We start from the raw sequence: 26,436 nt of genomic DNA on the forward strand, positions 1-26,436 counted from the left end.
AATTGGTTGTTCAGCTGCGAAGGGTCGGCACAGTAATTCACGTGTGCATTGATCGTTGCAGCTTTATTGATCAGCTTACAGGCGGTTTTACGCCCACGAGATCCTCAGATTCAGCTTCCAAGAATTATACGTGTACACGTTGTATCTTTCACAGTTTATCAATAGGTCAAAGTTCGAATGCCACGTGTCGAGTTTCGCGGCGGTTCAATTGAATTCACTTCGGCTGCATTTTCCATCGCGAATGGGTGCGAGTTTCAACTCGGACGTGATAATATCAATCTAAATAATAACGATGTTTGGGACTACGTGGGTGCTTTTAATATTTAACGTCATAATTTCCTCAACTAGAATTTTCGCTTTCATGGCCTGTTAATCCTGCGGTGTAAGTGCGGAGCTTTCGGCTCGCGTTGCTTTAGAAACGAACAATCCAATTTAGAAACTTTCGTAATACATGTAACATTGTCTCTCAAATTGATTGTGATATGTAATATTTTTCACGTTTCACACAATCTACAAATGTACCTACTCGTGTAAAGATCTGACAGATTAGCCTGAGGCACTTGAAGTAAGCAGACTCGTCACGAGGCATATAAATAAGGCAGAGTTCGCGTTGTTTATTTGTACGTTATACCTGCGTTAAAAAAATATTCCGTAATAAACGAATCTTGGAAACAATAACATCATTTTTACAGAATGTAATATCTCAAAACAACATACCGAAGAGAAAACATTTTATGGAATATAACACGGTACCTGCTGGAAATATATGAAATTACTGTGAAAAACCGGCAGTCCAATTTTATATTGATTCTTGTGGTGGAAAAAAAAAGAAAATGTAAAGATGCCAACTCCCTGCGAGTATAATGTATTAATGAGAATATAGAAAGTGTTCTTCCTCTTCAAGACACAGATTTGTAAGAATGTCTGTAAGTGTTTACATTATGGTATCTTACGCTTCTTGGTGCGAAGCTCGTATGACGGTCAATGACCGTCTAATATTGAAATGCGGATATGCATCTTCAATATTAATATAAATAACGAGGCAATTTTCATTTTGTGAAACGTATATAAATTTTGAACTACTGGTAAATTCGAAAAATTAACGACGGAGCCAGGAATCGAACCTGGTATCTAGAGATGCTTTGCCGGAGCCTTACTCCACTAGACCACCTAGCCGCCCTGACTCTGATGTCGTTAATTCCTCTCATTACCAGTAAGTTCAAATTTGTTTTCTTGTGCTGTGATAGAATATGTGAATATGATATTCACATATACTATCACAGCACAAGAAAACAAATTTGAACTTACTGGTAATGAGAGGAATTAACGACATCAGAGTCAGGGCGGCTAGGTGGTCTAGTGGAGTAAGGCTCCGGCAAAGCATCTCTAGATACCAGGTTCGATTCCTGGCTCCGTCGTTAATTTTTCGAATTTACCAGTAGTTCAAAATTTATATACGTTTCATAATGTATTAATGTTTCAAGCACAACTTTACCGTTGATAAATCACCCGCGTACTTGTATTTATAAATTTGCGGAAAAACTGAAAAGTTTCGTTCGTTACACAATCGCCAACAGAAGGAAAGAAGAAAAAAGTAATACCCCGGCCGCCGTACATTAGGGAGTAAAATAACAACAAAAGAATGGAAAAAACAAAAGAACGCGAAAAGGGAAAGGAAGGACTACAAAATGCATAAAACCACGAAAGGACTCGAAGCACGCAGAGCTTCTGTCGCGTGATTATTACACGTAGCAATATTCGTAATACTTACACCGTAACGGGAAGTCCCCAAAGGACGCTGAACGGCGTAATAATAATGATTTTTGAAGTAGAGCGATGTCGGTGGTTCGTGCGATTCGTGTGGTTCGTTCAAACGAGGTTCCGTTGTTGTTCGACAGGCAGCGCCACTTCCCAATGTCGTCCGCTATTCTCCGGTGCGCCTAGCAGACGGCGAGCCAAGATATCGGCCAATAGCAGCCCGGAGCCAGGCCTTCTTTTTTTCGCCCTGCCATCGGTCCGACGTGAGATAATTTTCGCCTCCTGAGGAGCGGTGTATTTTTTAGCGTAAAATAAACTAAAGTCATGGCAGCCCAGTGGATACGCAGAGTTGTGAGTAGCCCGTGTTAACAGTTGAATCATCGCCTGAACGCCGCTTATTTTTACCACCCCGATTTCCGTAGCGCTCACTTTTTTCTACCCTTGTTTCCACGCTTCTTGGTTATCCGTTCGCCTGCACAGCTTTTTCTCCGCCTCTGGCTTCTGACACCCACCTCTGTTGTACCCGTCGCTAATGGGACTCCGATGCGTCGTTATCGCTTACCTGAGTATGTCTTTTAACGACAGATATCTCCAAAGATTGGCAGGACCAGATTCTACAGCAGCGATGTCAAGAAGTGTACCCTCATTCCTGGCGACGGCATCGGACCCGAAATTTCCGCCGCCGTGCAGAAGATCTTCGACGCCGCCAAGGTGCGATATGTTCTATTATTAACCCTCTCCTATCACTCGCTCATTTTTTATTCATACCCAGGATCATATTACATCCGAGTGCGATTGTCCTACCTCTGACCTTAACGGGTTTATTTTAATCCACCGGCTCAGGATTCAAATTTTGTCCCCTTATACAGGCCTTTGTCTCTCAGATCGTGCGATGTCTGCCTGAACTTGACCCTCGTCGATGTTTCACTGCTTTGCCGATCTAATCTCAGCCAGTTTTTAAAGAAAAACGTTTTTATTCACACCACTTTTTTTTCTGTTACATAACGTCATCTCACAGCGCACTATAGTTTATCTTGACTAATGTAAACAACGTGATAACGTCTTTCCTTCGCATCCAGGTTCCCATCGAATGGGAGTCCGTTGACGTGACACCTGTTCGAGGACCCGACGGCCTGTTTGGCATCCCGCAAGCTGCCATTGATTCGATAAATAGAAATCAAATTGGACTTAAAGGACCACTTATGACTCCCGTCGGAAAGGGTCACCGTTCTCTCAATCTCGCCCTCAGGAAGTGAGTCGAAAAAATGTGTTTTGTAATATTACCGTGGATACTTCGACGTCGCACTGTCGATATTTTCTCTTGAAAGGCTTAAACCTCCGACTAGATCGGCGGAACAATTTACCTCTTATGTAATACAGAACTTGCTAAGACTTCGTATATCAATGTCTGACAAATCTGTTTTTACATGGCTGCAGAATCTGCGAAAGGAAATAGTTTCACTTTGAATGTCAAACATCACCCTGCAATAATTTGTTATGACATTTAAACGCGATGTAAGAACCTTTTTCAGTTGTTTGGTAACAACTTTTAAATGCCATAAAGTACCTTGGGCCTAATCGGCAACGAAATTTTACTCTTTTCTTCTTCTCATTCGATAGGGAATTCAATCTTTACGCTAATGTACGGCCCTGCCGTTCGTTAGAGGGTTACAAGACTCTGTACGACGACGTGAATGTAGTAACTATCAGAGAAAACACCGAGGGAGAGTATTCTGGTATTGAGCACGAAATAGTAGATGGTGTCGTTCAATCCATCAAACTCATCACTGAGGAAGCATCCCGCAGAGTAGCAGAATTCGCCTTCCAATACGCTCAAGATAACAACAGAAAAAAGGTCTTCTTTCGTTACAGATCCGGTGTACGCAAGTAATATTATTCGCTGACACTTCATTGTTCTAACTACAGGTGACAGCGGTGCACAAAGCAAACATTATGCGAATGTCCGACGGTTTGTTCCTAAAGTGCTGCAGGGAGGCGGCAAGCAAATTTCCTTCTGTTAAATTTGAAGAAAAATATCTGGACACTGTGTGTCTGACCATGGTACAAGACCCACAACAATACGACGTTCTTGTAATGCCAAACTTATACGGTGACATTCTCTCCGATATGTGCGCCGGTCTTGTCGGAGGTCTTGGACTGACGCCCAGTGGAAACATTGGCCTGAACGGAGCTCTGTTCGAATCGGTCAGTTGAAATACTGTAATTTTTTTTAAAAGATTGCTCGAAAGTGATACTTGAACAAATACTTTTTTCGAAGACGAATTAATATTACCTAATTTTTATATGAGTAATGAAACTCATTGCTTTAAATTCTTATTACTGTAATCGGTATTTTTCTATTTTATTTTCATACAGGTGCATGGTACAGCACCTGACATAGCTGGACAAGACAAAGCAAATCCAACAGCACTCCTCTTGTCTGCTGTTATGATGTTAAAACACATGGGTCTGAATGACCATGCGAGAATAATCGAACACGCGGCGTACGACACAATAAAAGAGGCTAAATACCTAACCGGCGATCTCGGTGGCACCGCCAAGTGCAGCGAGTACACAGATGCAATCTGCAAAAGAGTTATCGCTGCAAAATAAACGGTGTCTTAGCCTAATCCAAAGTGTACTACTGAATTCTCGTAGAACCGGTAAAGATGAGACGACGGTAGTTTGAAAGGCTGCAGTGGTGTTTCTTTTATTTTCTAATCTTTAGATTCTGCACCACCCAAATGTATATTGGATCGTGAATAGTGAAACTTGTAACGTCAGATGTACAATTTTAACAGGTTGATCCGAGTGTGTTATTTACAATCAGTCTCTAACAGCGTGTGTTTCTGACTGAGATATTTTAATGCCTAGGAAATCTGCCTCATACGCCGATTGCCCAGACAGGTCTGGCCCGGTGATATATAATCCAATTATCGACAGGAAAATCAATTCAAGGCGCATTTAAGCTTATATTGCCAAAAACTGTACGCGTAAACTCTAATCGAAATTATCTTCCGCGGTAAAAATCGGATAAACGGTTCAGAGTTTTTCTTACATCTCTAAGTTTTAGAAAATTGTTCATAGTCGGAGGCGTTTTAAGTCATAGTAATTTCTGTATAAAGTAGCGAGTCGTGTAATATAAGAATGTCGTTTACATTAAATAATGTTATGTAATAAAGTAACCGTCGTGTGTCAACAGACAAGCTCTAATAAGCTATATTGTGCAGTATTATAAATAAACGTTCTACAGACAGGACCGTAATTTTGTGTATGAAATTTTCTAGTAAATCCTAATAACGAATTTTCAAACCGATCAAATTAGTCTGTTCAAAACGCGCAGTGAAGCAAAACATCCGCGACAAGTATTATTTTTTTTATCTCATTCGTATTTCAAGGAGATAATTGCGAAACTTTTTCTTACACTTTCTCTTACAACGAAATACTTTTCTGTTTAGTTCTTACTTTTTTCGGCATAAAAAAAAATCCCAAAGATCGAATTCGAACTTGCACTGTTTCGGTATATTCAAAATTATCTCCAAAGCCACAGTGCAGTGGTTTATAATTACGCTACAAGATAGCACAGCCAATAAACTCGAGAGACGGCGCCATCCTGGTAACAATATCCAGAACTATTTTTGCCCCGCAACACGAAGCCGGGAGTCGGTATGAAACTTTGAATCCCCTTTATCCTCAACTCGTTGAGACATCGCTGGAAAACGATTAACACTAAGTTACCGTGAAAAAGATCCTCGGAGTAAAATAGCTGTAGAAACTGAAACGAACCGTGTTTCACGCCTTCGTACATCTGAAATTAAGAATTTATTTCACAAAGAAACGTGATACCAATGCAGATTTTAAAAAATGACCAAATCATCGGTCTTCCCTTACATGTTGCATGTATAAATTATGTACAAACACGCCGATTTTAAAATCGCCTCGGTTTGGAAAAAGTAAAAGTTTTTATATGTGAAAAACACAGAATTTTTGAAACAAGGTTCTGAATGCTACCTTGATAAAAACCAAAATCTACTCTGAACGTTAGAGGTACTTAAAAGAGTTTTAAAACAACCGTGAATACCTGCGCACGTAGAAGCGTTGTTAAACAATGTTAATATATATCTTCTCGCGTTGTCGACGTGAAACGAGTTCACTTTGCGAATAGTACTATAAGCAAAATACAGCGAGTCGATTACCCTTGACTCGAGGCTGAATCTCGCTTCGCACTCCTCCAGCCACTTCGCACCTTCGTCGCCGATGTTCGGCTGCTTTCCCCCCAGCCACATACACATATCTTATCTTTCAAAATGTGTACAGCTGGTTTCCTCTCCCTCTCTACCTTCGCTTCCTCCTCCCCCTTCTCCTCTTCAGCCTATCCAATTCGCGAAAGACGGCAGTAGCGTCGTATCCTCCGAAGGAAAACTCCCCGCCAGCATCCTTTACTGGTATGAGAAAAGTTCCCGGCTATATTTCATACCCCCCGTAGCGGTGGATGAGGATGAGGATGAGGATGAGGGGGTGGACCGTCTGTGCCCGCCGCGTTAGGACGAGGCGGAAAAGACGGAGACGCGTGTCGTCGTCTCGCGGGCTCGTTAATTCCTTCAAGATTTATCAGGAGTCCGCGGTGAATTATGACTCGTTCCTTATAAATTTTAAATATTGGATTTTTCGGGTGATTAATTCCCGCTCCCCCCAGATCCACGTGTCTCATCCCCTAAATCCCAACCCACCCCTCGCCGTATCGCCTTTCCCTCGTCCCAGTCCTCCTCCTCCTCCTCCTCCACTTCCTTCTCCAGCACACCGTAAAAGATCTACGACAACGTCTCGCCAGAGTTGTAACGGGATCGATCACGCACCTTGCACCAATAATAATTTCCCGTCACCGATCGCGTCGTCGTATGAAAATGAGGAGTGATTTGAGTAAGCTAACTAGGGTAAAAAGCACGAGCTTTCGGCGTCGCCGCGAGGCACTTGAGCGTGTACGAAGGATATAAGGTGGCACACTTGCAGTGCGGAGAGAAGTGTTGATGACGTTGCATGCATATTCAACGCTCCCTCCTAGGAATAATAAAAATAGGATGGCTGCAGAAATTATTTAGATTTATGCCCGCTCTCGCCTTCCGACAACGCCGTTGGTGACGAGGGCGGAATTGATTCTCGGATAAATTTCATGCATTATTCAGCACTTATAACCGTGCACCAGCTATATGGACGCGAGATGTTCCACATTGACATCGTATTCTTGCGGTCAACGGATTTGAACTTTTTGCACAGATACCTATACGTGGCTCTGCGCTTTTCCTCGACTGCTGTGTTCGCACGAAATCGAAACTGCACTGCAATCCTTCTTTGCACACCGGTGAAAATAAATAACGGCTCGAGGATCATCGAGTACCTACGGCAGGAATTGATTGCCGAAAACAATGAAAGTAATCCCTGCAGCGATTCGAGACCTGTGAAAGCTCGGTCGAATTTCCAGTCAGCTACGATGATATTTACTCGCGTCTGTATAGAATCCAAACAGCCATTGCCAAGATTCAATTAACGAACGACGGCAGACGCAAATCGCCTTATACAGTAGATTATAAGCTGTTGTCAGCCATCTGTGACGGAGCTGATAATTTACATCTTTTGCGCCTTCTCTTAACGGCTCTATTCTCCACTCCGCGTTTATACTGCCAGTTTACCAGCTCCCACGAACGACGAATGACTCGAGCAGAAATGATTGTACCAATAATCGTTGTTTTGTCGTATCTTCTGGGACACAGCGTTGCGAACGCGCGCGTATTTTATCTCGACGAATCGACCAAGGGTGATGTTATTGGGTACGAAAATTTCAACGATCTTGAACAATCCTCCCGTGATTTGGACCTCAGTTTTTCAACCGGAGACACGTCGAGTAACTATAACAATTATCACAGAGAGGCTGGTTTTCCGATTTTCAAACGGATCAATCCGGTAAGAATTAATAATTCTACATCGGTATTGTATGTAATATAAACACGTCACTGATGTCATTTTTGCAACTGTGTCTGTACGAGTTTTGGCTAATCTTTTAAGGTACGCCCGTACGGAATTCCGGAACAAAAGTACGTGAAAATTAAGGAAGATATGGACCGCCCCCACGTTTATTACAATCTGATCGAAGTACCCGAGGAACGACCCAGATTCAAAGGAATCCTCGTTGATCCGAGAGAAAACGCGAAATGGTCTCAGGTGTCCACCGAGGATCGTAAAGGCGAAGTGATACTGGAGTTGAGAATAATAACTAACAACGATGCTGTGTAATTTCCCGGTACAGGCAAAACGATTGCCTTGTACACACATATTTTACTCGAAAAAAATCCGCCTGTCCGTTGATCCTGAAAAGATTTAAGCTGTTGTTTTACGTTTATAATAAATCCTAATATGATTAGTCGCATAAATCGTAAATGTCTAAATTTTTTTCAACCAAGGAGAGGGTGTAACGAGTACACCTTCTGTTTTGCCGAGGGTAGAGTAACGGGACGGTTTTTCATTCTACATGAGAATAAAAAAAAAAAAAGGGTCGAGGGGTGTGAGAAAATGTCGAGAGCGGCGCAGTGCACCGCGTACGCAAAAATGAAGAAAGATTCGAACGATGACGAGGAGTGTCGGCGAGCAATAATAAGGAGCACGACGAAGGCAACGGCAACGTCAACGATGAACAGAGTCGGTAATAAGAGTGGCGAGCCGGAGATGTGCCTGCGTAATAAAAGACGATTAGCCAAATAATAGGCGAAGAGGGCCGACTGTGACATTTCTCCGGGGATCTCTACTATACATACCTATACACACATACATATACACGCCACTGCGGCGCTAAGGGCTCTTAAAATATAACGAGGCACATTGAAAAATGAAGAGCTTCGCGGGAGGATCGAGTCATGATGAAGTGACGAAGCGAGTGTTTTATTTCGTACCTATATTACATAGGTATATATGACTACACACACTGTATAGGTATCTATGTACATAACTTTCGTCGTCATACTGAAAAGTACAGGGGTATGTACGATATATGGTGTACGTATCACGCCCACCTCGTGGCACAACAACGTGTTGGACGGACACTCATCTCCGAGTGTCCTGTGCAGAGCTCACAGAGTACAAGGAATCAATTGATCACACCCGCATCAAGTAAGGTACTCGACGAGATTTCAACGCGAACCGTAAGCGCTGCAAGCTTTCGGTGCACGCAATTTCCTGATTAAATTAATCGTAAAAAAACGAAACGTGATAGAAAAAAAAAATGCAATACGACTGAAATTTGAAGAGAAAACATTTCTGCGCGAATGAGACATGAGCTCGTTGTGATTTCATTAGTTTATATACACATATATATATAATATATAATATATAATATATATAGATATATATGTGTGTGTCTATATTATTCACACGCCGAAATTTGGTGCGTGCTGCAGCACAAATACGCCGTACATGTAAAGATACGTATCATCAGATTTGTGTATACATATTTATATTTATATATAATATAGATACATGTCTTTATGGGGTTATATTATAAAGGATAGTTGTTATGTACAGAGATAATATCACATACATTAGAATTCGGAAGAATGTCGCTAGATTTATGCTTTTTTTTTAGCTACAGCTGCTTACAAAGCCTTAAATATCGAGTTAACGCTTAGCCTGCACTATAATTCTGCAGGTTTTAAACTACACACATTCCGTACACCTCTGGCACTCGTTGCCATTACATAATATTGTCCTAGTATAGGTGATTTCGTACAGTGTAAAGCTCGTACTACGTAATCGTAGCGCCCCGTCGTCTGGTCTGCACTATGTGCGGCGTAAAATAAATATTCTATTAGAATTTGGTAAAGCGTTCAAAGACCATGCAGGCGGGAACTCCGCGGAGATTACGCGGGATAAGCATTTCATTTTAACTGGAAATCGAGTCGTGAGCGGCTTTAAAAAACGGAAAATGGAAAACAAAGGAAACATGGAGCATTAATTCTGCTGGAGAAAGAGGCCGGAGCTTAATGTAAATACGACTTTATACGATTTCGGTGTTACATCGCTATATTATAGGTATGGTACAGGTAAAAGTTACGAATACTGATATTATAATTCGCCAAAATATTTCAGCGCTTGATTTTAGCTCAAGTTTCTTTTCATTATAGACTGCAGCTACTAGCTCACTCGGAAATTTCAGGTGAATTTTTACCCCCCGCTGCATCCTTCGGATCCTTGACGTAGTCTACGACAAGCTCCAGGCCGATAAGAGCTCGAATATCCTTCTTGTCGTCGTTTTTGTTCTCCGACTGACTGGCGTCCGCGCTTCTGGGTCTTCCGCTGGCTGTAAAAATGAGAACACAACACCCGCTCCGTGTTACGTACGACACAAAATAAGTGAGGCGAAAGTTTCGAAAAGTATTTGATTCACCCTACTTTCCATTTCGTAATCAAAGAAACAATTCTCTTGAAATTTGGACACGAAATGTAAGGGTGCGCGAGGTTGCAGCTTGATACATGGCAATGCATTCCTTATCAAGGTACAACGCAGCTCCTAAGGTAGGTGTACTAGTTATTGACCTTTTTTGGTTGTATCTGTTTGATCCTTAGTTCTAAAATTACGAAAAAATAAATTTAAAGTATTTAACCCTCTAGCAATTGGTTTCATTGATCGAGAAATTCACAATTTGTGCCGTCGATCTATAATTTTGGAAAATAAAAGGTTCAATAACAGGGTCGAAACGTGTCGTCAATAACTGGCACGACACTAATTACCTTACCTAAATTCGACTCACCTTCGCCGGTAACAATTTCTTCCCCAGATTTGAGGATCCTCGAGGTTTCCAAGGTCTTGTCAGCGCCGCGAATACCCTTGTAAGTCTTGGTCAAGTTCTTCAAAATGTAATGAGTCCCCTTGGAGTTTTCGTCCTTCGTCCTTGAGCTCGACGCCTCGTCCCGGGTGAGATTCAACGGCCGGTTGTACTCCTTCGACTGGGGAACGTTGAAGGCGGAGGTGTGCTTGCTCTTGAAAGACGGCTGCCTCTCCGCCTGCAGTTTGCGGTCCCAAATGTGACCGGATACGCGGAGGTCGATGAAGAAATGAAGCGGGTCTAGCCCGGGGTACGACTGGGGCATCGGATACGGCGGGTACCACATCGGGGCCGGAAGGAAGTCGGGATTCGGGGCGTCGGAGGCGAGACCGAAGTTCTGGGGGTTGGCCAGAGCCTCGGAACGCGCCGCGAGACTCGAGGGGAAGTTTCTCGGTGAGAATTCAAGCTTGTTCTTTGGATGGTCGGAGGCGAAGCCGGTCTCACCCGATGACTTGGCCGGATTTTCTACTGAGTTGCGCTCGTTGAATTGAAGCTTTTGATCGCCGCCGGGAAGCTCTTCCGGTTTTACCTTCTGCTCGACGGGGAAACACGTCTCTGGGCTCTGGGAGCTCGCCAGATGATTCGAACCGAAGGATTGTCGCTCGTCGAAGTAATTTTTGTGCCTGCAGAAGTCCTGCTTACCCTGCGGGTGATCCTCCGGAATTTTCGCGCCACCCTCGCCGAAAGTGGTCGTCTTATTTTCAAAGCCTAAACTCGGGTGCTGAATAGTCAAGTGTTTGCCTTTGTGCTCCAAATGGCCGTCCAAGCCGAAGTACTTCTCGTGGGGGCGTTCCTTCGTCGTCAGTTCCAACGGTCTGTCTCTACCGTCTCGGGCGTCTCTCCACGAACGCTTTCGGCGTCGTGGCGGGGGTGGAGGTCCGCTTCCCACCGAAGACGCCTCGGCCTTTGCCTGGACGAACGATCGCAGCATCTCGCTGAAGAAAAAACTGTGCGGAGTCAAGGGCACGTTGTAGAGGTAAGGAGGAGTCGCCGCCAGCAATCGAGACACCAGGTCGCCACCCGAGAGCGTCGGTGGCGTTTTCAGAGTCGAGGGATCTCCCGTCGTCATCGACATTCTGCAAAGGATCGTCAATTATTACAGCGTGGTGAGAACCTGAAATCGATCTCCCGAAAACTTCTCGAAAACTTCACGAATCATATAATTGGACGCGTTCAAGATCCGTGCCGATTGCGATTTCCGCCCAACGGCAACTTCGATGGAATCCGTTGATCCGAATCTTTACCTAATTCTAGAGCTTCGCGTTGTGTCTTCGCGGACTTTTAATTACGGGTAAATTCTGAATCTAAGGTAGCAGATACAAACTTCGAATAAACACGACGATGTTCGCAGAGGCAACGGAGGGATTGTACAAGGACCGAAGAGAGGATCCTTTTTTAGTGCTCACGCTTGTACCGAGTGACGAAGTTTCAAGAGGCAAGGAAAGAATAATTACGAACAAATACCGCCGAAGATGAATCTTGAGCCTGCAGATTATAATTGACGGGGAGAGTCAGAAATTCAAGGGAATCGCATCCTCCTCCAGTGATACGATCCCGTCTTCACCCTTGTTCTCGAGACAAAGACGGTATAACAAGGAGTAGGTATGTACCAGCCAGTATACGCACCTAATATTGGACTAAAGCACTATTGTCTCGTGAAATTAATTGAATATGCCGGAGCGTCTAAGACCAACGAAGACGGAGCCGCGATCGGGGTGCAGGAAGGACAGAGGGGGCTGACGGGGGTGGGGAAATCTGAAGAGGGTTAACGCCATCGGATCCATTAAGGATTACTAATTTCTGTCAAGTGCATTATACGCTGTTCCAACTTCGCCTGCATAGGAGCCTTGATTATTCAGCCCCAATAAAACAACGTCCGTCATTCTTACATCCGCCATTCGACCAAGCCAGAGTCTGACGTGCGGCTGTACACCATCAACCAGCCATACCGCGCATCAACAAATACACGGCTGTGTAAGCTATTAGAGCCGTTATCCCCGAAGTAATTAATTGATATCAACGCCGATATTTACATTTCATTAAGAAGAGAAGCAGCCGCGTAAACTCTATTCAGAATTGCATTTCCTACCTTGGCTTATTGTCCAAGTTTTATCAGCGTTATCGTACCCTGAGTATCCTTACACACATACGTATGAATTCATTTTTACAGCCAGGGTAGAAAATTCCAGCATGCTGCAGTATGGATTTTGAAAAGAATGATTTTCGTCGACTTAAACACGACTTAACTCGTCGCGTCGTTCGTTCATCGGTTACTTAATTTGTTTCCCCGCGTCTTCGTCGTTTCACTCCCTTCGACGTGCTCCGGCTGTCGCAAGCTCCCCTTCGCCGTGTGCCAATATACCCCGGTGATGAAAATGCAACGAGAGAACGAGTCGGTGCAACGGACGGATCTCGCGCTTCTTCGCGGGGAAAAAGCTACATCGGGGAGGTATTCCGGTGTGGTATAAGGTATATATAGGAACGTCGAGGAGGACTGGGTATTGTTTCGGTCCATTGTTTCCGAAACAAACGGCGGCCATGTTGTTTTGTGACGAGATATTACGTTCACCCAGACAGACAACTCGGACGCCGGCTCTACTCGTTTCGGACGGACGTACGGACGGAGGGACAGGCGAAGAGGAAATGGACCGCTGTCAGTTTTACCCCCATTGTGATAAATACGCTCCTGCCTCAGCGGTGATATTACTTATTCCGACTCCTAGCTGTAAGCAGCTACGTCAAGCTGCTATGCGTGTCAAAGTCAACGGTGTGAGTTCGCCCGTTACACCGCACGGACGTTGTTACGACTCAAGTTTATACGACTTTTCCGGCAGGATCTTCCGACGCTCGTATTTATTCGGACAGGATACAACGCGGCGACTACATCTTACGTCGAGTTGAAGTGGAGGACATTGTATCTGTCATTCGTCATTGATATTACATACGATTCGTTATCTCGCAAGCCTCGAATTTTAGTTGCGTGACAGAAAGTGCCGTCCTAGATCCTATTTTGTCAATAAGATCAATTCGAGTCCTGAAAAGTTTTCAAAGCGTTGAAAAATTTCCACATATATTGTGAATAACTTCAATGGTCAGTATCAATGGTCGTAAAAAGTCTGAGAAAACAACAGGCAATCCAAAAACTACAACATTTCCCAAGAATTCTTGCGTACAATTATTACATCCGGGTTACATACCTCGTGTTAAGTGATCTACGCTCGCGGACAAATTAATTGGCACCCGGTAAAATAATACACTATACGTGGTAATGGGCAAAGACAAGCTTCCCACCAGAGGTAGGTTGAATTATCGTTATCGTTGCTATTGTTATTATTATTATTACTATCATTACTATTACTAGTGTACTGTTTTGGTTATGGTTAGAATTACCTTTATTTCTTTTATCGTTATTAATATTTGTACAGTTATTGCCGTTCCCGTTATTCTCCTGTTGTCGTTATTATCATTGTTACTTTCATTATTATTATTAGTATTATTATCATCAATAATTCGTGAAACTCAAACTAGAGGTAGAGTTTCAGTAGCACGGCGCGTAGCGCTTTACGATTCATAAGACAACTCCGAGATTGAATTAAGTGAACGTCGAGCGTATTAAGCTGGCTGCCTCTCTTCCTCCTACAGTTGGCCGCCCCTTTTTGCCCCTCCTCCTCCCCTGAACCACCCCCGCTCCGTCAACCCCCGCGTATTCTCGCTTGAAATCTGCATAATCTCGTCACACTGACGATTCTAATTGGCGGATTGTTTCAATTTCTGTCGCGACGAAATTTGCATGAGCGTTGGGAAAATACGGTGGAAAATACGAGTGAATTTCAAATATTTATGTACACCGCAGTGTAACGTAACTTGTACCGTACGTATGCATACGCATTTCAGGCTGCGGTGGCTGAATAATTTTCTTACAAGCTGTAACTGTAATCTTGTGAGATAGATTATCGGAATTTCGACACGGATTATCTATAGCAACTCGCCTGTACTCGATACGCTAATTTAACATCACCCGATACACCCTTCGTAGACTCGGATATTGAATTTCAAACTTTTTGGGGGGAGGGGGGTAAAAATAGCTGAGAAATTATTATATTACCAGTTAAGGAAACTGATAACCTTCATCAAATTTCCGATACCTTGTATCTCTACCCGTTTCGGTACCGTCTGTCATGTACCCGGGGGAGGTCAAAGGTTACTTCAAAGTACAGTTCGATTACCACAGAGGCTCTCCTACTATTTGTTACTGCTGGCGAGGTTCGTCAACTATTCGCGTCCAATAAACTACTATCTGAATTTGAATCAGTGAAGATTCACAGATTCTCAGTTACAAAGTATATCGCTGAAAAAATCAGTGCATATACAATTATACACTGACGATTCAGTGACCTTTCACTGATATTTCACCGATTTCCAGTCTATATACACCGATTTTCTCCAGCGGTATACTTGTAACCGATTCACATTTGGAGAGTATAATTTCGTAGGTTTTATGTACTCGGTTGAACAAATAATTACAAACAAAAGCATCACGTTAATCAAAATGGTTACACAAACATGCGTGTTGTGAAATGCATCCACAAATAATTAGGATCATTGAGTAATTAGTAACGCAAATAATCACCAAGTCAACGGGTTGGTACAGAAACTATTTAGAATAGAAAAAATAAAGGTGAAACCTGCATCCCTGTAACTCGTTATACCTCGATCAGAAGTGGATGCTACAATTGTTTCGAGGTGCCAATTTAGCGCAGCTTTGTCAATTCGAGTTTTGGTTAAGTCAAATCTTGGGGCCTACTTGTTACAGTTACACGAAATCGTTGCAACCTTCTCGGAGCGCGAAATGCGAAAGTAGTGCAATAACGCTTTGCCGCGTGCCAAGTGTAAATTCTCGGTAACTCGTGCAACACACAAGATCGCGGTATAAGAAAGTTTCGAGTTTCTGCAGAGTTCAACACGACTGTGTATGTAGACGTTATGACGCGCGTTGGAACACATGTGCCAAGTTGTTTGTTACAGTGATAAAACTACGTCAGTTTTATACACAGGGCAGGAATTCGTATAAAAATATTGTCGCCAAAAAGTGTCGCGGACTCGCACAACGAATCAGTTTACCGATCATCCAGACTTGAAAACGAAACGTAAACAAAATTCATAGTTTTCCGTGACGATAGCAGTACTAGGAGCAAACCGAAGAGGTGAAACATGCAGATGGTACAAGGAACCGGTTAAACTGCGGTTTCGTACAATCATCGAACTACTCGCAAACAGAATTTGCCAAAAAATCGTTTGGTTCTAGATAGATAATCGTGAGTATGAAAAAGAGCGTGTAACTTACCTGGTTAATCTTGTTACGATAGAACGGAACGATTAACAATACGAGAACTTATCGGAACAGAAAGAACGAGACCGGCAAGAGCGTCGGAAACCGTAACGCCGATGAACGGAGGGTTAAAGCTCGACCGAGGACGGTTGACGGGTGTAGAGTGCGTGCGGTCTGATCAGAGACGGTTGTTGTCACTGCAGTCGTCGGGGGCGCGCAAACCTCGGACCGCCAAATGAGATAATAATCGAGAAGTCGTAGTCGTCGGATTGGTGGTGGTGGTGGCGGCGGCGACGGTGGTGGTGGTCGAGGTTCGAGGGGGAGGGAGGCGGTGGTGGTAGCAGCGGCGGCGTTGACGGCCTCGAGAGGGGTGAATTCCACCCCCGACTACTAGGGGTGGTTTTTGAGATGATCCGGCCAATCTGCGCATCATTTGCCCGTCCCCGTCGCCCCCCCCGACGCCACCGCCTCCCACCCCCCGTCAGCCCCGACGCCGAGCGTCGCGCGGGGCCCTGTTGAATGCCACGCTGCGGAGACGAGCAAAGGCGCGGCGCGCTAAAAGCAACCCTGCAGCTTCGGATCCTCGTCGGCACGGCGGTGGGGTGACGAGTCCGCTGTGGGAAGGGGATGAAAAAGTAGAAAAGAGATACACCTATACGGCAGGGAACACCCCCGCACTCTCGGCTCATCTGCCCCCGTATTTATCACGTACACACATATTGTACGATGTGCGCTCGCATGTCGCACACACGCCTCGCGCTCCACCTCCGCCCCCTCGCCTCATTCGCATCGACATGCACTCTTCCGGAGAACGGATCGAGGTGCAGGGTATTAAATTTCACCCGGAGACGGGGGAAACTCCGCGAACGTTTCTGATCCGCGGTCTGTCTTCGACCCAAATATTTTTCAACTCGTCCGGCCTGTTCCCATCCCGATTATTACCCCCACTCATTTGTATCTGTCACTTCGTCAGAATCCCAAGAAGATGGACGCGCTACGGGACTCACAATTCAGAGATGTTCAGTATTCGCCCCCGAATCGCGATTCCTAACGCGGCTGGGTGGGCGATATTATTATTGCAATATCTTCCGTCGTCACTTTTAATGTTATATTCAATTGTAATCAGCATTTTAATGTTAAAGTAATTTTCGAACAAGGGAGTGGATTTGTTCGCGGAACGATCTATCCACTCTGTGATGTATCGTCTTGAGAAATTTTGTGATTAATTTCTATCAGGCAGCGGTCTTGATTATCGTTACTAATCGATTCTCCCGTAGTTAGACATGTACCTACAAATACGCGAGTTTTACGGGACGTTGCGGGAAGCCGCGTTAATGACTGACGATGAATCGAATTTCATGTGGACAGTGTGAAAGGTATGCGCAAGTATTAATAAAAAATGCCAATTCGGCGTGCTTCGCCGCGTCGACGGGAGTCGGAAGAGCATATTTAAAGGGATCGAAATCCGAATCTGACGGATGCTCACCGGAGTACGTATCCAGCTGGTCGAGGGTAGGTGGTATCACGCGTCAAATGGGAGCGACGAGGGGGAAGGAGAGGGGGGTAAAAGAGGGCGAATCTGTGCGGCGAGATCCGCCGGAGACAAAGGACTTGAAAACAATTTACCCGAAATTCGCGTCACCACTTTGGAGTGGATACACTCTTATTTGTCCCTCTCGCAATCTGTCGGCTCTCGACCCAACCCCTTTCCTCGTCACCGCCACCCTGGCAACCCCCGCCGCGCAGTGCTTCTCCCCCCAAGAGCGACAACCACCCCCGCCGCCCCGTCACGGTGCGAAACCGCGAAGCCTCACGGGAATTTTAAACACCGGTGATTCGTCACAGCCCCTTCTTCTCGCGGCCCTCAACCGCCGCGAGCACCGTCCGACGTTTCGAATGGTCTGAGCTGGGGAACATTCCGGAGAACAAGGACTTACAGGCATCCCGGGGAGTTCGGGGGAGTATTCTTCGAAGATAGGGATTCTCCCGAGGCTTGAGAATTCACTTTCGACGCTTCGCCGTTGTACACCACGGACGTACGACCGCCTGCACAGATATACGCCTTTCGTCGATTGGGTGACTTAATTTTAAATCGAACCGAAATCCGCTGCCTCGCCCTCCCCCTTCTTCCCCGTATTTATTTTGTACCTTATTTTCTCGTTCGCATCTCTCTGCGTATACGATGTACGCATGTACGCGTACGTACATCACGTCTCTTTAAACCGCGTCCTCCGGAATACATACCTTGATACGTGTACATGTATAACCGTCCACTCGTCCGTACCAAGCGCTAACGTATGGGGGGTGATTATCAAAATGAGTGGGGTTAGCCCGGTCTAAGCGCAGGTTAATTAAGGAGCGTTGCGGAGAGACGGTTTCGTAAAACGAACCGTGTCACCCGAGCATCCATCCTCCTCCTGACCTCGCGCTTGCACACCCGCGTGCAAAGTCAACCCCCGCAGTATTTGTTCCGCCATAATCTATTATTCAACGATGTATGGAAGTATGGACGACACGTACATGTATATGTCCTCACGTACGTATATATAATACTTATGTACTTGCGCTGCACACATAAAACATATGTATACAGTCAGCTACAAACGCGAGACCCTTAAACGATGCGAACTCCATCCGCTCTGCAAATTCGGCAATACTCGTCTTCGGCACAAGTTCCATACATCCGTATAATATAAGACATGCGTTTACGTTACATACAAACTATACTCGTCAAAAGTGAAAACGGTGAAAATTCTCGCGAAGAATCGCGTCCGCGAGAATGCCACCCGCAAATAAATTCCAGGAAATTTCGCGTCCCATATATATAGACATACAACGACGGCTATCCCTCCGACGAAGGGATGCAAATAACTGGTGATAACAACAGATAGCTCCGCTGCCTGGGGGCTCGTGGTGGGGAAATGTGGTGGATGGCGAAGGGTGATGTGGCGGCTGGGGCGGAGGGGGGGGGGGGGGGAGTGACAACAGCCCGGGCGCGATGGAGTTGGGGATGCGGGGGTGGAGGATCGTTCTTTCGTCGACGGCGTGGGGCGAGGCGCGGGATGCGCGGGTGTCGGGAGGAGGGAACCAGAGGGGAATAGGGAACGCCGGGGGTGTAAGGGGGGCATCGGGGGGCGGGAGCGGTGTGGATGGGGGAGGGGGAGGACGTCACTCGCTGTCGCATCGAGCGCAAGCGATGAGTGGCGCGCGCTAGCTCGTCTTTTGTTTGCGATGCGATGCGACTGCCAGCCAGGGAGCCTCGGCTCGTCGGAACCGGGGTTGATGGGGAATGAGAGGGGGGGGGGGGGGGCAGGGGGTGAGGGGCGGGGGCGGCGAAGGGCGGCTGGGGGGCTGCCGAGGACTGGAAACGAGTGAGAATCATAGAGCTACGCCACACTTAACGCGACCCACGTATCCGCGGCTCGCGTATTGGGGCCTTGTTGCTTTCCAAGTAGAGAACGCGGATGCGAAGCCGGATATCATCCCTCCCCCCCCTCTTCTCCTCTGCCGCGCACACACACCGAAAGCGTGAGTCGCGTTACAGCTGGTTCTGATAACGCGAGCTGAGATCTGTCGCAATCTGAACATACACATTACGTTCATCCTGATCCTACACTTTCCACGCGTGATGCTTGATTTCACAATCCGGCGAGCTGGTCCCTCTACTTATCGTACTGTACATTACACCAGCTGTTTTAATCGCGGTTTTAACCCTCGAGTCCAAAATTCTCACATCCGGGGTTGTACTATTTAAGATATCACGAACAATCGGTGACAAATATTCGATTCATTTCAATAGTTTTATACTCTTCGTTCTTCACTTTTTCGAATATTGGTAAGCTCGAATTGCCAAATATTTATTTTTGTCCTAAATTCTACGTATACGTCGGTCAATTCGTGTTGCACAACGGAAGAATCGATAATCTTTAAAAATTCAGTAATTATTGATATTTTGTAGCTTCAGTGGAAGAACGAAAAGAAAATACAAGTTATAAAGTGTTTTGAAAATCCTAAGCAAAAAGCTTATTCTGACCACTGAACATAACATTCAGACCGTCGCATCGTTCTTAGGGAAGATTTGCGAAAACTCGGTGGGGTGGTTTACTACCCCATTTAATGGAGATCAAAGATGTAATTCGCCATGGGAAGAAAGTGGGTTACAAAACAAACGATCCGAAGGGACGTTTTTTTTATGATTGCTCCAACTACACAGATACCCCCGATGTCTTACGAATAAAGTCATTCATCACGCAGTCAGGATTCGGTAGTTGAAGGATCGGATTATGGGTTAATCGAATAATCCGGCAGGGACGAAACGCGTTTAGGACATCAGGCGTTGCATCGATATCACCGGAAGTTACCGACCCGTCTTATAATATACTCTGCAAAGATTGACAAACGCGTTTCACCATCTCCGAGAATACGTACAAGTTCAAGATCGATAAACTCCGCTCGAAAGCTGCAAGAATTTCCAAAGTTTCGAGAAATGCATTTGGGTATCTTGTTTAATGATTTTGCAAAGCTCTTTATTCCGTTCCAAAATCCAAACAACACCACAATGCTGTAACAATATAATTTGACCCCGGCACATGGTAGGTACCATTCGTACCGTGAGTACGAATTGATATCTGCAGGGAATATACTGCGGCCACGGCTGAGGAACACATTTCTATCGGCACGTGCCCACGCAAACGTGATACAGTATAAGTTGCCAGCTCATTTAGAGCACAGAGACATGATCGTGACGTTCGGTGCGATACTCGAGCATGCTGCACGGTTTGATATTTTGTGTAATGCACGCGTGATTCCGCATAAATAGTTGTAGGCGAGCGGCCGGAGCTACGCTGACGGTATTAATTTTGGACGGATTTGTGAGAAGACGTGCGGAATCATAGTGCAGACGGTGTTGGCCAATTACGAAAATTAAAAAACTAGACAAAAAAACTCCAGACTTTAGATTCGTCTAATGGCAAAAATGCAGAAGCTCAGCCTTAAAAGAGACGCGATGAAGCGCCTGGTGCTTGAAATTATATACCGCAGGCCATCCAGCCTTTTCCAACTTCCCCGCAATGCATGTATGCATGCATGGAGACATGAAAAGAGCTCCGTTAAAACGACGGCATATACGCTTTATCGTAAAAAAAATTCACCTTCAGTGTTCTAGCAACAGTATATCCGCCTCTCGCTTACGCGCGAAGTCATTTTTATCTCGCTGCTTTTCGCGTCGATATTACGTTATTATAACTGTATATCTCGGTCTTTCCGTCACTGACACTCAAATCTTGTAACCCATTTCAATGAGTGTTAAATTTTTGAGTCAAAAGCGAGACACCGGGAACGTATTTCATATTTGCAAGCTTGAGTGGGCGCCATGTACTGTCCTGATTTAAAGACAAAGCAACGCGTCTTGATCGCATATTTTACCACTTTTATTGCCTGAATATAAAGCTTCAACGTTGGGATCAAATAAAGAGCAGATTTTTACCGTCTAAAAATTCATGATAAATGCATAGCCGTTGTTAAAAGTGAAAGCGCGATTAGCATAATATGTCTCAAAAGTTTTCTAGTCCCTTCTGATATGCAAGAGTTCCTGATTTTACCGCACATCGGTGTCACATTGATATTCCTGCAGTAATACGTCGCTAACGGTTCTGCTCGATACGACTCTTGCGTAATTTACGGTCATGTAGCGTTGCTATGACCGGGTGGCTCAAAATTCTAATGAAAAGCTGGAGTAGCGATAGGGAAATTCGCAACAGATAAAGATCGAGATACATAGAAGAAGAGATATGGAGAAAGGGAAACCTTCACGTCTCTTTGCAGCATCTTATTGACCGACGGACCGTTCCTATTGAAATCGGTATTAACGGATGGACTGACGAACGAAATTGCGGAATATTTTATCGAATCGAAGCCCAGGACTGTAGAGACGGCAAGCTTCTATTCCGATTTACAATTACTATGACGGATTTCATTTATTGCCTTGGTTGAAGATCCATCCGCATCAGACGCATCATGATCCTTCCGTGCAGTGTGGGTGCGGGACGAAGACTCGGGGAACAACAAGGATCGACCCTAAAGTCCGAAATGGAGTTGAAGGAAGTTGACGATGGCGGGGAGAGGCCGGGGTCAAAGGATAACGCGGGTCTTGACCGGCGCTGTCTTTGGCACGAATACGTTTACGTTGTAGTATCGAGTCTGACTTGTGAGTCGTCAGACTTATTCTTGAATGAGTCCCTTACGCCTCGCTGAGCAGTTACGGTCTTTCGAAAGATAATGCAGATTTGGTGCAAACGAGTAGTGGAGGTAAATTTATATTATCTTATAACTGTATAACAGTGGTGAAAAGTCCAGCAGGCAAGAATCATATTGGTCATTTGATTTTATTGGGATTAATGAATCTAGGATCGAATACTCGTGATTAAACGGACATTGCACCGCGTGTAATTTGACCGTTGACGTACAAGAGTGAGGAATATTCAATAACTGCGTTTCGGGAAGTGATAACGACCGGAAGACGCCTCGCTTTATAGGACAAATATCATAGCTCTTTGGCAATTAATGTCCGTATGACTAATTTCTGAAGTTATACGAAAGTTTTCCTCGCAAATAACGCTTTAATTAAACATCTACCGCGAGAGATGAAACGAATGTGCAGCCGGGTATAATCTTTCCTTGATTGTCTTTGCGCCGCTTATTACTTATTATACAAATGGAAATTATTATTTGTTCAACAGTTTTCCAACAAAAATCGTTGCAGGTATTTTTATTCGTACGATAGAAAACTTTCTTTGCTCCCATTAATTTTCACAACGGGAAATTGAATTCGAAAGATTTCCCAGTAGGTGCGATACTTCTCCAATCTATACAGCAGCGCGTCGATGTAACAAGAAACCCTTATGTTCTTGACAAATCGATTCCTCGCCCGCGATGTAAGGCGCGCAAACGCATTTGGCTATCGGAGTGACATGTGAAACATGAATCAATTACATAATGGTGTAGCCGAAATGGATGCTGCCTTCCTTCTGTCCCACTGTTATAACCGTGACGTTCGCCCCTGCAGCGGCCCTTTTGCAAAGTGACTGCGCGGAACAAAGGGTTGAGCTCTTCTCTGCGGGCGCAGTAATTATTATGCTCTTTGACGATCCCTCTGTCTGTCATAGCTAACGCGTGCGAAATCGATACTGCTAAAGCTTTAATCGCAACGGCGTATACGCGAAGATATATACTTTACGCGCGTACACACGAGGTACGTCGGAAAAGTTTGTGCAACGAGTTTCTGTCGGAAATTAATAATTAATTAAAAGATATATGGACGTTAAATATTTGACGATTAATCGTGTCCTCGAAGATAAAGAATGTCAAAATCTTAAATACCGTCCTACGTTTTGGAATACGTACGTGGCGTGTGCGGATGAAAATCGGACTTTGTGTTACCGTGAATAAATTATTATAACGACGAGTACGGGCCAGATAAATATTTATTCAAAGTGTAGACTTAGAAAATTAAAATATAGAAAATAGAAACTGTACTTTCTGGCTCCAAACATCATAGTTCGTGTAGAAAACCAAATAAGGAACGAAAATGATCTAAGTAAAAAATATGTATGTACATATTAATCCGGGCCCCGGCTGATGAGTTGCAGAAAAAATCACTTCGTTGCAACCGATGTTGGTACGCTTTTACATTATGTTTGAAACTGGAGTTGAATATCTTTCACTAGTTCCGGAAGTGAGACATCGGTAAGCCGTTAAAACGGTATAACATTTCTACTCCGAAACGATTGTGGGATATGAGAATTGCCCATCTCGGAAAAGCTGGGCTGGTCTTCTTATACCGCTAAGCTGTTTACAGAGCTGGGAACTGAGGCCGACCACGGCTTACGGCTCGAGCTGCTCGGGTTGCTTTCAAACCCAGTCTGGTGTTCATCGGCAATTCGCGACGGCATGGGAATTGTCACTTGCCAATTGCAAACTTTCCGGTTATACCTAAAGTCGATTTCAAACTCCCGGACGTCGGTGTATAAATGTGTGAAGCAGTGGTAACTCGTGCATCAAGTGTCGGATGGGTGGTCGTAAAAATGTAGAGAGATCAGAAAATGGTCGGGTAACAATATCGAGTATTCGAAAACGCGAAAGGCAATTTTACAGAATTTTGAAATGTAGAAAGCCGAACTGTCCGATAAATGTAAAGTACAGAAAAACATGCAAAATCCTGTAAATTCTGATACTCCAACATGTCTTCGCTTTCCGTAACTTGAAGTTTTACAATGAAATGGATTTTTGCGTCTTTAAAAATTCGATATCGTGACCCTTGTGATTCTTCATCCTTCTACATTTCCACCCCCTGCACCAATTACGATTCGCGAGAAATATATTCTCGCGGTACTATTGGCAAAAATGACGAAAGCCACGACGGGGCACTGCAACGTCGACATATTAATTACTCTGGCCGTACGCTAACGAATTTCTCGTAATAACGAGAGGGCCATTGTTTTAACGCACCCCTTAATTTTCCTGCCTAATGTTCGGATTAATTTTCCGCTCTTGCCTTTTTTGCGCTGACGGATGTGCGAGCATCCGACTGTCGAAAATCTGTTGCTGTAATAAAAGAAAAACGGAAACTTCTGCATCCAAGTTGAAATGTCGCTGGTAATCGAGAATTTGCGAGTAAGTGTGCGTTTCGACGTTAAAATCTCTCTGTAATCGAAAAATGTCGATACATAGGTACGTACTTCTTTTCTGCAGTGCTTATGTAGGTATGTACGTACGTACATCATACTCCAAATACCAGGCGCAATATCGGCTACAGCGTTGAGAGACGGTGCAAGCCTCCGATAAAAAAGAGAGAGAGAGAGAGAGAGAGAGAGAAACCACCAACAGTGCAACCGCATCTCGTCGAGACACTCGCCTATAAAATGATGTACCTACATTATAGGTATGTACAGGAACCTGGATCAGGTAAGTATATCTATACTCATACGATGATGTACCTTGGTTTCTACAAACGTCTTTCGATACTTGTACTTACACGTCACATGACATATGCGCAAGAAGATTCACCCCGCAAAAGATTATTTTAAAAGCAGGAGATTTGCAAAACGATCGAACCGCGGATGATGATAACAGTCTTCAAATAATTGCAAGTTATTGAAGAATGCATGGAGAGAAGAAAAAGAACGGATTTTACTCAAAAATGCAGGAAAAAAGGAATGCGTGAAGTTTTTTGGCAAAAAACAATCATGCCAACTATATTTTTTGCTACAAATGAAGTAGATTTTATTGTGCACACAGTGGCTTACAATATTTCTAGAGAAAATTCTGCAGTTTACAAAGTATATTTTACCAAAAAAAAAAACACATAATTTGTCCTTTTTTTTCGCCAATTTTGAGTAAAATCTCCTCTTTTATACTGTCTGTGTGGTTTTAAGGTAAAACCTTAATTGGAAAGTTTCTCGCGAAATAATTGTAACTTCTTACGTATCGGTATAAAGTTATTTTTCAATAATTGTAGATTGTATTTCTGCATTTCTATTACAAACGACAATTACGAAAGTTAAATGCAATTGAATTTAACTGTTTTTGATATTCTGTAGAGATGTACCTTAGCAAGGGTGACGTGAGGTCGCACAACCCGTTCAGTTTGCTTTAATACTTTGCCTCGAATAAACTAATTATTTTGCCAAAAGGAATAAAATTTTTTTATTTTCTTTTCATTTCTAAAAATCCCATAAAATTCCCATATTACGTGATTGTTCTCCGTATTATTCCGTAAATTGTACAAATCGAAATATTCAAAATGAAAAAAATTCAAGCCTTCAACATTGCTTGTCTGAACAATTGATAGCTAAACGGAATTAGATGCAAGGATTCTTATCGTTAGCACAAGTACCGAATTGAAGAATTTTCGCGTTCCAACCTGCGTCCCTGGAGATACGAATACGGACGTTAAAGAGACGAGGTCCAGCCCAGTCACCAGCCGGGAAAATCTCGCCACGGCCTATAGGAATGACAATAGACTGACGGATAATGAATCCCCACCACGACTCCCATGCTTTCCGCCCCTACGTCCTCCCTGCCGACCCCCCATGAAGGCAAATACCCTTACGGAGTGACGGAGATAAGCCGGGGCCCGGTCAGAACAAGTCCCAAACCCCCTTTTATACTCAGACAATTTAAAACTCACAAATGCCGAAAAGGTATTGGATCAAAACTTATACAGTTGATGTTCGTCAATTTTCATTCCACTGATCTTGGTAAAACTGAGATAGAAGTGAACTATGTTTCAATTTCGTCCCTATTGGAATCCAATATCGGAGAATATAGTTTTTATTGCACTAGAAACGAAAGAATCACTTTCCATTCATTTTCGCTCGTAGTAATGGCGATGAAAAAAAATCAGCGATATTTGCGAAAACCTGGAAAATTTCAGAAATCGGTCCTCACAGTGGAGTCGTGAAAAACGCTCCGAGAAAAGCT

The 26,436-nt window shown here is 44.2% G+C and overlaps 3 protein-coding genes and 1 long non-coding RNA gene across 4 annotated transcripts; 3 read left to right on the forward strand and 1 right to left on the reverse strand.

Annotated features, from left to right (window-relative positions):
- Positions 1-1,948: 1,948 nt before the first annotated feature.
- On the forward strand, positions 1,949-5,023 carry LOC124307598 (probable isocitrate dehydrogenase [NAD] subunit alpha, mitochondrial). Its single transcript, XM_046769445.1, has 6 exons — positions 1,949-2,109; positions 2,344-2,469; positions 2,838-3,010; positions 3,379-3,613; positions 3,685-3,963; positions 4,135-5,023. The coding sequence occupies exons 1-6, from the start codon at positions 2,083-2,085 to the stop codon at positions 4,369-4,371; spliced, it is 1,077 nt and encodes a 358-aa protein (XP_046625401.1). The 5' UTR covers positions 1,949-2,082; the 3' UTR covers positions 4,372-5,023.
- Positions 5,024-7,289: 2,266 nt separating this feature from the next.
- Positions 7,290-8,172, forward strand: LOC124307599 (uncharacterized). Its single transcript, XM_046769446.1, has 2 exons — positions 7,290-7,716; positions 7,819-8,172. The coding sequence occupies exons 1-2, from the start codon at positions 7,465-7,467 to the stop codon at positions 8,044-8,046; spliced, it is 480 nt and encodes a 159-aa protein (XP_046625402.1). The 5' UTR covers positions 7,290-7,464; the 3' UTR covers positions 8,047-8,172.
- Positions 8,173-9,281: 1,109 nt separating this feature from the next.
- On the forward strand, positions 9,282-17,403 carry LOC124307600 (uncharacterized). The gene is made up of 3 exons (XR_006908840.1): positions 9,282-9,419; positions 11,613-11,614; positions 17,393-17,403. It is a non-coding gene; the product is annotated as an uncharacterized LOC124307600 (long non-coding RNA).
- Positions 9,783-16,167, reverse strand: LOC124307597 (uncharacterized). The gene is made up of 3 exons (XM_046769444.1): positions 15,973-16,167; positions 10,554-11,704; positions 9,783-10,102 (listed from the first exon to the last, which is right to left on the reverse strand). The coding sequence occupies exons 2-3, from the start codon at positions 11,701-11,703 to the stop codon at positions 9,942-9,944; spliced, it is 1,311 nt and encodes a 436-aa protein (XP_046625400.1). The 5' UTR covers position 11,704; positions 15,973-16,167; the 3' UTR covers positions 9,783-9,941.
- Positions 17,404-26,436: the final 9,033 nt, after the last annotated feature.

The sequence above is a fragment of the Neodiprion virginianus genome, chromosome 6 (genome assembly GCF_021901495.1).
Source record: "Neodiprion virginianus isolate iyNeoVirg1 chromosome 6, iyNeoVirg1.1, whole genome shotgun sequence".
NCBI lineage: Eukaryota > Metazoa > Arthropoda > Insecta > Hymenoptera > Diprionidae > Neodiprion > Neodiprion virginianus.